The 12561-nt window shown below is 40.3% G+C and overlaps 2 protein-coding genes across 5 annotated transcripts; one reads left to right on the forward strand and one right to left on the reverse strand.

The window, feature by feature from the left end:
* The first annotated feature begins 3889 nt into the window (after positions 1 to 3889).
* On the forward strand, positions 3890 to 8293 carry LOC135608375 (probable xyloglucan glycosyltransferase 5). Of its 2 annotated transcripts, XM_065101183.1 has the most exons (7): positions 3890 to 4071; positions 4246 to 4543; positions 4645 to 5777; positions 5995 to 6303; positions 6399 to 6689; positions 6773 to 6886; positions 6976 to 8293. In XM_065101183.1, the coding sequence occupies exons 3-7, from the start codon at positions 5037 to 5039 to the stop codon at positions 7624 to 7626; spliced, it is 2106 nt and encodes a 701-aa protein (XP_064957255.1). In that variant the 5' UTR covers positions 3890 to 4071; positions 4246 to 4543; positions 4645 to 5036; the 3' UTR covers positions 7627 to 8293. The 2 variants fall into 2 exon arrangements, with proteins under 2 accessions (XP_064957255.1, XP_064957254.1); XM_065101182.1 differs by having other exon boundaries at positions 4246 to 5777.
* A 1415-nt stretch (positions 8294 to 9708) lies between these two features.
* Positions 9709 to 12247, reverse strand: LOC135606600 (tetraspanin-7-like). Of its 3 annotated transcripts, none has more exons than XM_065097641.1 (3): positions 12117 to 12240; positions 11468 to 11975; positions 9709 to 10127 (listed from the first exon to the last, which is right to left on the reverse strand). In XM_065097641.1, exons 1-3 carry the CDS (start codon positions 12161 to 12163, stop codon positions 9837 to 9839), a joined length of 846 nt encoding a protein of 281 aa, XP_064953713.1. In that variant the 5' UTR covers positions 12164 to 12240; the 3' UTR covers positions 9709 to 9836. The 3 variants fall into 3 exon arrangements, with proteins under 3 accessions (XP_064953713.1, XP_064953715.1, XP_064953714.1); XM_065097643.1 differs by having other exon boundaries at positions 9710 to 10127; positions 12140 to 12247; XM_065097642.1 differs by having other exon boundaries at positions 9710 to 10127; positions 12066 to 12159.
* Positions 12248 to 12561: the final 314 nt, after the last annotated feature.

Genomic DNA, 12561 nt, shown 5'->3' on the forward strand with positions numbered 1-12561 from the left:
TTTGTAGAAGATAATATCCTTAATTCAATTAAGAGCATTCATATTTTTTTTTATAGTTTCTACAAAAGTCTTCTTAAGTTTCTCTGTCACAGACCATTGATTCTAATTGTTAGAAAATATTCATATTATTTTTGACCATTGATTATGCATATTGTCTTACCAAGTCAAATGGATTTCATAATACTTATCATTTTGCAATGGCCATAAATATCAGTCTAGACCTCTATTTTATATTGATTTGATAAATTGGTTGTTCTAAATCTCAAAAGCTTAAACTATCAGAGCAAACTCAATATAATACAATTAGATAATATATCAAACTGAACTCAAGTGTAGTGTACAGTACAAGTCCAAATATAAGATGAACATTGCACAGTTATCGATTAAGCATGAGTGTAATTTACAGGGGATGGATGCATGACTCAAAACGCATGATCTGCCTTAATACCATGATCGAGATTCTTAATTGGATTATCATAAATCCCCAAGATTGGATTATGATAAATTCCCAATACTCAAAACTGACAAGAGAGGACACAATACATATTAGACTCTAATAACATTTTTGTGGTTAATAATAACATTTTATATAGTATTCAACTATGCACATTACCATCTTGGAGCCCTTGTTTTCTTTGTGGAACTCCTATTCAGATGGCCAAAGCCAAGCAGGCACTGGATGTGAAACATGTTCCAGTGTCTCCCACACCACAATGTGGCTGGGTAGGGACAGGTTCACCTCAATACTCTTGTCAAGGTGCTTATCATTCATATATGCATGCATGCGTGCTCTCCATGGTTCAGGTCTGGTCTGTCCACTTGCAGTATCAAGGGATGCATGCTCTTCCAACATGGCTTGTCTGCTAACATCCTGACAAAGCCATCTCCCTAAGCCCATATCTCCAGTTGTAGATGTTTGGAACTCTTGATGCCTGCTTCAAGCGCACAGATTAGGGTTCATGTTCTTGGAGTAGTATAGCACATCAGCACTTTTTGTGGCTTAGATGTGTATATTATCAAGAAAATTTAGATGCCACTTAACTCATAGAAGAGTTAACTGGATTTGTTGACATATTGTCATCAATAAATATCATTGACGGTGCATGCATTACGAATTATTTAAGATCATTCATTTTCAATGAACATTGTTGCTATCTCAAATTTCTTTTCATGAAAAAGAGGTACATAAAATAGTTTCTTGGAGTAAATATATATATATTCTTTTCGCCTGCATTTACTTTCCTCAAATTATTATCTCTGTTCTGACTTTAGCAAAGAAGAGAGATTTAGTCGGAATTATTTATGCCACCTCTTTATTTTTCTTGTATGATGGAGTTTTGGTTTATTTTTACAATATCATTGTCCCTCACATGGAGCTCATTCAAGGGCAAAGGATCAATCAAATTGCTTCCCAAATCCTTTTCATCGATGGACTCCTGATGTATATGAAGTGTCCTTCCAAAAATTCCTACATCTGTATCTATTTCTGAATCATGTGTTTATCCATCTCCATATTAATCGTAATTGTTGAATTGATTTGTTTCCCATGGTCAACTACAACATCACTCTCCATCATCTAAAAGTGAGGGCTTGAATGATCATTCATCTTTATACACAACCTTTGGTTCATCAAGATTTTCCTCATTCAGTTCTGGTCTTCTAATGAGCTAAAGCATAAAGAGAGCATATTCCATAACTGTTGATTCATGTGCATCTCATACAAAGGTAGACATCTCATAATATTCAATTTTGGCACACAATCTGCCTCACATGCTGCCTGCTCAGTTATAAAGAAGAAATATTAGAGAAAGAAGGAGAGATTGATCTGTCACTCACATTTAGCTTAATCTCAAGAACAAAGCATACACAATTTTTTAGTCTTAAACATCTTAACAAAGGCTTCATCTTGATTCTGACAAGGATCAATGGAGGTCAGAGGCAAGAGGTACGAGTCCACCAATCATCTACAATTGGAATATCTTAAGAATGGTGAATGGTTGCTTCAGCTATAACAATTCAATGTTTTCTTGTAAATTTAATTTGAAGTACCTTAATCTTATAACATGCCAAGTAATTAGCTCACAATTGTAAGTATGTGATATAATTTGTTCTAGTTAGGAAAGTAGAACACCTTGTGATGCAAGTACACATGGATTTTGGTAGTGATGATTTGTGTGCTTATAAAAAATTATTTGATCTTGTAGATGTGATGCATGGTATAACATTTTTTTTTGGCAGTGTGGGAAGATCCAATTGGAATTGGGGTGTCATAGATGATGCTGTTCCCTCACCCTTTTCTTTGGCCCCCCCCCAACACTTATTGGATCTCTAACCAATTTATTTTTGTATTACAATCGGGTAAGTATAAAATTAACCAAAATGGACTTTTGCATATCTATCCTTTGAAAATTTAGAAATAGTGGATTTACCTCTATATATTTTAATGTAACATATATATATAGAAAAACATAAATTTTATAATAATTTAAAATATAATATCTATATATTAATTATTTTTTCTAATTATCAATGACTGTTTTACTTTTTAAATTTATTTTTACCTTTGTGATGGATATTAATGTCAATTATAGTTTCAATATCATTATGCTAATAATCAACTAATAGTATTAGTTATAGCAACATATCAGTAAAATTTTTTAGAGGGATTCATATGCAATTTTGTCCCTAAGATTAATGTACATTGAGATTGGGGATATGGACTTGTTTTCTGCTTGAACATGGACAAGGCAATTGGAAGCTTCCATGTTGATGTGCCAATTTTGACCACACTAGCTGGTATCAGGTGTTGACTGCTACTTGACTAAGTGTCGGTGGCAAGTCAAAACAGTGTCTCATAATTACTTCCATGCTTGCATGATCTCAGCATTGGGATGCCCCTAACATTTCATAGAGTTTGCAATACCAAAGTGGAGGGAGTCTAATGTACTCAAATAGATCACAAATATATATATTATATATATGGTACCAATTAATGCCTCGAGAAAAGGACAATGAGATGTAAATTAGAGGCACAAGTCATGCCTGTAACATGATAGGTCAATTACATGCCTTACCATGTAGATACATTGATGATCTTTAGATCCTCGATTGATGACAGGAACACTAACAAATTTGTTAGCCTTCCCTAAAATCATTTGAATTAGAACCTTTTCCTCATTAATGTCACACTTTAAGGTTGCAAATTATTATATCACCCCTAAGAAATTTTACCTAATTAGTACAAATTACCCTTGCCATCCTAATCAATAGCATCCTTACATGTAGGTTTGGTGTCATTAAGCATTCGGAATCGATTAGGTTACATCATTTAAGAGAGACGAATTGTCATGGCTGTTGAGTTACGACTTGGGGTACGATTTAAGTTGCGAGAAATGGAACATGGCAGACGCCTGGGACTCGTGCCTTCCTTTGTGGTGTGCGACATTCCTATCCATGAGCAGCCGATCCGCCACGTCATCGTGGACTCGGACCTGCGCTACGATCGTTGACCGACGCGGACGCTGTCGGTGGCCTTCTCATCGCCAGATACTCGACGATCCGCATCAAGCTGACGTCACCATAAAAAATCTGGGCCGTCCACCAAAAATATATCGTCATTAATAATAATTATAATAATAATACGGTGATAAATCATAGAAAAGGCCACTTTTATCTCGGGTAAACTGCCAATAAAATGGGTCCACGTGAGCATCGAGAGAATCTAGTGGGGTGCATTTAGATCGTCGGGAAAAGGATTTGGGAGTAACAGTCACATCCATCGGCGTGGCCACAATACAATAATATTCCTTCTTTCATGGCATTCACGGTAGAATATTAGGGCCACTATGGCTAATATCATAACCTAATCAATCCTTCTTGGTTCCTCCCAAAGTCCCCACACTCCTTCAACATATTCCGGATCTGTATCCAATCGAATGCACAACCTTAGTAAATGAAGATATCAGGCATCTCTCCGGTCATTATCATGATGCATTGATGTGGTTGTCTGCAACAAAGGTCCATTGCTTTCATCACCGCAACGTCGATTGACCTGCGAGAACAAGATCGGCGGTATATCCGAATGACTCGAGTTTAATATATGCTATCTTGCATTGAATATTCGTTCAGAGAGTGTCAGCAGACATATCTTGAGGTCTTTTATAATCAGAATGTAGAACAGTTGTTTAGATATTACTTGAATCCAATATATCTGATTGAACTTTCCCAAAGCAAATTTGATTGCAGGTCACCACAATTTCTTCGATGCTTCCTGCACAGCCTGTCTTGTTAGATCTTGAAAGTAAGGTGGAAGATGAGCAATGGTAAAGAAAAGGAATGTTTCCTGGTTCTTTGCTTGCCGAAATGTGCAGCCCTTTTATCCCAAATCATGTTCAGCTTTGACTGCAATGGTAACTTCCTGTTCATGTCTTCTCTCTGCCTCTATAAATCCAGAGCAAGCAGCTGAGACAGTGGACTGTCTCTGCCCACTATAAACTTGGATCTGAAACCCACGGAGGGCGGCCATGCTTCTACAGATTTCCCAGTGAAGTTCTATTCTAAATCCTTTTTTATTTTGTTTCTCTTCTTAGTTTGTAGTCTTTGGACAGAGGAAGATAGAGATCTTTCTTTCTTGTTTGGTTTTAGAATAGGTTTACTCGGGGTAACATTCAGAATTCAGAACAAAACTGAAGGGAAAACAGTGGTGGATTTGATTGTTTAGAACTATTGTTTAGAGCCCACCGGGTTTGGAGCTTTACACTTGCAGATACGTTTCCCTGCAATGCTGTCTTGTAGAGCTTTGGAGGGCAGAGGAGGAGCAAAACCATGAGCCGAGGCCAGCTTGCTCTCTTCCTGCGCTTGAGCAGCTGCGTCGCGCTTGGAATGCCATGAGCGCAGATGGTTCTGTTCTTCCCTTGCAGAAAAATCTGATTCTGATGCTGGGGGTGGAAGAAAGTTCTCATTTTGGGATCTGGGCGATGAGGGTTTGAGGAGCATTGTGAGGGATTCTTCTCTATCCTTTCTCGAAGAGGAAGGAAATGGCCCCAAGCTTGGATTTTTCGGATTGGTGGGCGAAGGAGATCCGAAGCGGCACGCCGGTGGTCGTGACGATGCAGAATCCCAACTACTCGGTCCTCGAGGTCGACGGCCCCGGCGCTGCCGCTTTCCGGCCGGCGGACAAGGGCCGGGGAAGGAACGCAAAGCAAGTCACTTGGGTCTTGCTGCTCAAGGCCCATCGAGCTGTCGGCTGCGTTGCCTGGTTGGCTGCTGGCCTTTGGTCGCTGCTCGGCGCCCTCAAGAAGAGGGTGTTCTTCGGGCAAGGATTCTCCACGGAGAGCGATAAGCCTGGCAAGGGCAGGTTACTGTTCAGGTTCCTCAGGGGCTTCTTGGTCCTCTCGATCGCCATGCTCGCACTCGAGATGATTGCCTACTGGAAGGGGTGGCACTTCAAGAAGCCTAACTTGCAGTTGCCGGAGAGCTTGCATATGCCTGAAACCACCGAGATCCAGGTGTGGATGCACAATGCCTACCTCTGTTGGCTTGCATTCAGATCCAACTATATCGCCTATCCGATTCAGGTCTTGTCAAACTTCTGCATCGTTCTCTTCATGATACAATCATTGGATCGAATGATCCTGTGTCTTGGGTGCTTCTGGATCAAGCTGAAGAAGATCAAGCCAACCATAGACAGTGAATCGTTCAAAGCAGATGATGTAGAAAGTTCAGGATCTGAGTACCCCATGGTGCTAATCCAGATTCCAATGTGCAATGAGAGAGAGGTAATCTACATTTTGTTGCTCCTTATTCTTCATTCTTGTTCTAAGGATGCTTCTGCACATAATTGCATTTGTACCAAATATATGTATATATACTATTCAATTCCAGCTTCTTTGATCATAAATTTTATGGCATCAGATGCCGAATATGTTCATGGTGCTACAGTTTGATGTGTTGCAGAAGTAATGATTTCCCTATTCTGGATTTAAACTTTTGCAGGTATATGAGCAATCTATTTCTGCTGCGTGCCAGATTGATTGGCCAAGAGACCGTGTTCTAGTTCAAGTTCTTGATGACTCGAATGATGAGACAATCATGCTCTTAATTAGAGCAGAGGTGTCTAAGTGGAGTCAACGAGGTGTCAACATTGTCTATCGGCATCGTTTAGTCCGAACTGGTTATAAAGCTGGAAATCTGAAGTCTGCTATGAGTTGTGACTATGTTAAAGACTATGAATTTGTTGCTATATTTGATGCTGACTTCACACCCAACCCAGATTTCCTTAAGAAGACTATTCCACATTTTAAGGTAGTGATAACATGCTACAAAAATTTCAGATAATCGGTATACGACATATAGTGAACTCTCAACATTTTACTATTCATAAAATTTTGTTGATTCAGGGAAATCCCGAGCTTGGGCTGGTTCAGGCCAGATGGAGCTTCGTAAATAAGGATGAAAACCTGCTTACCCGACTCCAAAACATTAATCTCTGCTTCCATTTTGAAGTCGAGCAGCAGGTGAATGGTGTTTTCTTGAACTTCTTTGGCTTTAATGGGACTGCGGGTGTGTGGAGAATCAAAGCTTTGGAGGACTCTGGAGGTTGGCTGGAGCGGACAACTGTGGAAGATATGGACATTGCCGTACGTGCACATCTCAATGGTTGGAAGTTCATCTTCCTCAACGATGTCAAGGTGGTCCATGAGATACCACAATTCATCCGTTGCTTCGCTTTGTATACAGGCCTTACATCTTATGTTTGATCCCTTTTGCTCAGGTGCTGTGTGAAGTGCCCGAATCTTATGAGGCTTACCGAAAACAGCAGCACAGATGGCACTCTGGTCCAATGCAATTATTCCGTCTATGCCTTCCAGCCATCTTAAAATCCAAGGTTCGTCATCTTAATACGAGCCTATCAATCTCGTTGAATGCATTCACTGCAGAAATATATTCTAGAGAACAATTCTTGTGCTTTTGCAGATATCTGTGTGGAAGAAGGCTAATTTAATCCTGCTCTTTTTCCTCTTGAGAAAGCTAATCCTCCCATTTTATTCTTTCACATTGTTTTGTGTAATTCTACCACTATCCATGTTTGTACCTGAGGCTGAGCTACCTCTCTGGGTAATCTGCTATATCCCTGTTATTATGTCGTTCCTAAACATTCTACCAGCCCCAAGATCCTTCCCTTTCATTGTTCCTTACCTTCTCTTTGAGAACACCATGTCGGTGACCAAGTTCAACGCTATGGTAGTCGGTCTATTCCAACTGGGGAGTTCGTACGAATGGATTGTCACAAAGAAGGCAGGAAGGTCATCAGAATCTGATCTGTTGGTGGCAGCTGAAAGATGCTCGAAGCCTGTAGGCCATTTGCAACTACATAGGGGGGTTTCAATGAGCGAGCTCATGGAGCTGAACAAATTGAAGGATCAGCAAGAAGAAGCTCCTCCTCCTCCTCCTGCAAAGAGGGGAAACCAGCTTTACAAGAAGGAATTAGCTCTTGCTCTTCTCCTCCTCACTGCTGCAGTCAGAAGTCTGCTCTCTGCCCAAGGGATTCACTTCTACTTCCTGCTCTTTCAAGGAGTATCATTTCTTCTCGTGGGTCTTGATCTAATAGGGGAGCAAATGGTCTGATGTGAGAAGAAAGAAAAGATGCTAAACTCATATATGCTTTATTCATCCAAGACATATTCTTGTCTATATAACCATCATGGATAGCTATCGGATACATGTTCTTTGTGATATCAAGCATGCAACAAGGAACAGTGGCTCCATTTACAATAAGATATGCATCTCGAAGTCTGGTTAGGACTTTTTTGTTATTCCTTAATTTGATGTCTTCCATTACACAGACATTCTTCTCATAAATGTAAAGCTATTGCTGAGCCAGGACCCAATCTCTCTCTAAATATACCTGTATAAGATTGAGGGACAAAAAAATAAACAGTTTGTCCAGTGTCATTTATGGTGAGAGAGTTGAGAGCTGGTCCTTACATATCAATTATACCGAGATTGTGTAACAATTATGTGTGTACTAGAAATAATTCAGTTTATTATTGGATGAAACATTTTGTCGTCCATCATCTGCTTTTGGTTGCAGTTCTCTACTACTGTAGATAATCATCATGAGGTTTTGATTACAATCTTTTGTAGAGAGAGAGAGATTAAGCATGAAGAGTACTGGGTGTTGGCACCATTTGTATGTGAAGGTTTTTAAGTGATCAAATTTGAGAAGGCTCTTTCTTGGACTTTCTTCTCTTGGCTGTAGAAATATAAGCTGACATGTCATTCAACACTTAAATGTGATTGTTTTGTTGCCTCTCTTTTAATCTGCTTGCATTAAATTTCTCTGCTGTCTTTTTTGTTGCACGCGTAGCTGTCTAACTATGATGCTTATATCGAAAATGTATACGAATATGAGAAATTTTGGCCGCAATGAGTATAACAATGTATATTGCAGAACTCTGAACCTATTCCTATTGTCCGCTGAAGCTTGATGTGTTCATTCAATTTCTGGAGCTTGATGTGTTCATTCAATTTACCGCTCACTGCAACTAAACTGCAAGTTTCATGTCATAACATGCTGCATTCCTTTTCTGAAAGTAGAATAGTTGAGATCATCCCAATTGCAATACTCAGATTCAAAGAACAAGTACCAAACTTTGTCATCCTTGATGCATTCATAGAGTTTCTGAAACTTAACCCATGCTTGGCTCTATCCTTGGAGAGTGCTTCCTATCTTGTTGTAAATGGAGAATTCATTTAGTAAGCAGTACTTTTCTGATTCATTTTCCTGATACTTAGTCTGGCTGCAAGCAACTACAAATTTTGATTAGGTTCAACCCAGTGATCATTTAAGCGAAATTTGTGATATATTCAAATGTTTTAACTGCTCGATTCGGAGACCGAAAGCCCCTGAATCTCACAGTAAGACCTTAATTTTCATCATAATCTTTTCATAGGCTATCTTCTCTTGGGAACAATGCACTTAGGCATGACTTGCCTTGTGGTGTGGTGAGAGTTGGAGCTTCTACATTGTAGAAGCATGTGAACCAAGAAATCCAGGTGAAAGAAGATGATGATGCCCGAGTCTTTTCATGCCCCTCTTCAGTTTATGCAGCTGAGAAAGGAATTGAAGGATGAGAAAGAGAGAGAGAGAGAGAGACTACATTATGATTGTTCATGGTCTCACAAGCACATGCATGTTCTTAGGTTGGTCAATGAACCCATCTAGTGTCAGAAACAAAAGGACAAGCCTTTGCCATGATGTATCAGAATTGGTTCCTTCTTGTATCTTTCATGCACAACCTGTGATCTTTGTCAATTTCTAAGATGGATGTCATCATGTGAATCTGGTAGAACTCGCTGATGCATCTCTACTATAATATCACATTGTTCCTGAAACTGTCACAGAAGATCTATACCTCATCACAATTGATGTACTACAATAATTTCCTTTCACAAACTACACAGCTCTCTTCAGTATTTGCTTTTGCAGTAGTTTTTTCATCACAAACTATTCATTTTTCTCTCACTAGTTTTGTAGATGTCACTAATTTCCTTTCATCACAATCACCTCATCTTCTACAGCAATTTCCAATTGATGACATGACTGCTAATCCAGCAGCAAAAGACTCAGCAGATGGACAGATCAAAACTACTCATACTGATACTCACAAAACCACATGAAGCAATAAATTGGAGCAAGAAGCTCTCAATGAAGTCAACAACCATTCATACATGGAACAAGATGGCATCTGCATCCTGAGCAGTAACACAAAGGAATCAGAAACAAGAACAGAAATGGGGAAGAGCTGCACCTAAGCATATCGGTTAAACCGAGGTTAACAATAGACATCCTTGTCGTTCCTGAAAGCACAGCATCCTATTAAGTAGATGACGACTAGGAAGATGAGGAGCACAAAATTAATGATAGCAATCTTCTTCCAGTCATGCTTGAGGTTGGCAAGAACCCCTGCCTTGCAAGATTGGCAGTCATAGCAGAGAGTGGATGGATCATTTTGCCATGAGTTGCAGTCTGGCAAATCGGATGAGTAAAAGCCAGGAGGTTTAGTCCATGCAGTTCCATTAATGTAGGTGAAGTTGCATGCACTTGGAGGCTTGCAGCATCCAGACTGCACCAAGATGACAGAATGCAAGCAGAAAAGAAGGTTAGTACATGTATCTTCTCAGTGAAAAACCTATAGATGATAATGTTTACATCGAATGCCATTATGAATTCTATCTGTGTAGTTTATTTGAATCAAAACCATCTGAAATATATGTAGCCTGGAATCATAGTGTGTTTACATGTGAGAATAAGAAGAAAAAGCAAGAAGAGGAGACAAACATGTTGAACATGGAAGTCATGTTCATAAACTTGAATCACCAACACATACTTGTGGTGGGGATTGATCAAACACAGAGAAAGATGAATGTGCATCCACTAAATAGGAGTTGTCAGCATCAACTAACAGAGATGTATGTGATCTAAGAGCAATTGAAAGCATAATCTAACTGCATCCTTGTCTCCCTTAGTGCTGCTTATGGCATATCTTTGCATGCAGCAAACTCCACTTAAATTGTTTGGGACAATGAGGGAATACATTCTGTGCAACAAATTTTAATCCTGGAATCATCATATGAGATCATCACAAGCATGTGCACAGAATTAGAATCTCTACTAAATTTCATCAAGCAAACAGTGATCTGATTGTGAAAAAGCCAGAGAATATGCCATGTAAATTCTTCCTAATCTATTCATCTGCTTGTCAAAAGAGAGCAAATTAAGGGAGTCAAGGGATCACCATCCCTTGTCTTGGATGGTTGAACATCTCCATTCTGTCAAGGAATATAGGAGTTTGATTCACATATTGCAGTAGATAAGGGTAGAATTTAGCTTAAGGAGTTTTAATTGATGGGAATAACATAAATGACTCAACAAGAACAGTCACTTCCACAGATCCACAAAAGTAAATACATGCAGTGCATAAATGTAAGTGGTTTCGAGAAAAGTACCTGAAGAAATGATGATAACAATTCGATTTGACAACTGAAGAAATCCCTCAAATCTTAAGAACTTATATAAACATTTGAAAACAAAATGTAGACAGAATCTATATATTAAAATTAGACAAGAAGATTTATCCAGAAAACAAAAACACTAGAACCCAGGCAGTGAAGAAGAAAAAAGAGTAGTTCAGAGCAAAAGATTGAGAGATGTATAAAGGAAAAGAAATCAAATCTTTAGAAACTCAGTGCCGCGAGGAGTGGCTGTAGCAACAAATTCACTTACAATTCATGGAACAAGAACAGGGAGTTGTCACCAAAATCTAATCTTTAAGACATGATACCAAGGGGGAGTTGTTCCCTAAATCTAAAAATCAAAGCTTGCACTTGAGAGAACACGAAATCCAGAGAAGCAACGCAGACAAAAGCGAAAAAGATTGGATTTTTAGGAGCAGGAAGCAGCAACCTGTATAGGGGAGAGGTTATCGTCGATGAACTGATCCCACGTCTGGTTCTGGTTCTGCAAGCTCTTGCACAGCTTGCCCTGCACCAAGCAGCTCCTGATGCTCCTCCAGTTCTTGGCGCTCTCCACCCTCCTCTGGAGCCAATGGGAGTAGTCGCCGAGGCGGTACTCCGGGAACCCGCGGCCGGAGACGGCGTGGCTGGCGCCCTTGTTGGTGACGACGAAGGCGAAGAGGGTGAAGCAGACGAGGAGGATGATGAGGAGGAGCATGACGACGAGGTAGAGCCATAAGAGGCAGGAGTTGCGGAAGTAGGCGCCGACGCAGCCCGCGAGGGAGATGAGGAAGGCGAAGACGCCGAGCGCGACGAGGGGCACGTCCAGGAACCTCTCGCAGTCAGTGGCAGCGCGCTGGGTCAGCCAAATGCCACCGCCGAGGATGGGGATTGACAGCATCAGCGTGATGACGTTAAGCGCCCCGATGAGGCCGTTGCTCAACCGCACCATCCTTCCCCTGCACACCCACCGAGGAGGAAGGAGAAGAAGAGTAAGAAGCAGAGCAGGCAGCCGATGCAATACAGAAAACAGAGGATGAGAGAGAGACTTCAATATAAGGGAAGTATTCGTAGGTGAGTGTTGGCATTAAGGCGAATACCATTCTTCCCCTGTCATAATTACCAAATAATGGAGATATAAGCCCATCTAATGCTCCTTTATTGTATGTCATTTGAATGCTGTGAGAAGCTATAAACACTGTCCATTGTGCTTAGAACTCGTCACATCCACATATACTGATTAATTATGGATATTATCTATTTATTTCTCCAGGTTTTATTATGATCGGCTACGAATGAAACAGAGGAGGCGTTCCTCTGTTTTCATGTAGAAAAAACGAGCTATTCTTACGCGCCCGACTTACGCGCAAATCAGAACGTAACATGCACGGGGCCATCTCAGCACGTAATTTTCAGGCGTATAGAAGACTAGTATTCGAGGTCTCGTGGCAGATGAACTTAACGTTGACCGTTTAGCAGCAGTGGTGGGCGGCAGTTGACAGAACGGTTAAGTGATCCGCGACGGAAGTTGAAGAGACGTCGTTG

The sequence above is a fragment of the Musa acuminata genome, chromosome BXJ2-3 (genome assembly GCF_036884655.1).
Source record: "Musa acuminata AAA Group cultivar baxijiao chromosome BXJ2-3, Cavendish_Baxijiao_AAA, whole genome shotgun sequence".
NCBI classification, from domain to species: Eukaryota; Viridiplantae; Streptophyta; class Magnoliopsida; order Zingiberales; family Musaceae; genus Musa; species Musa acuminata.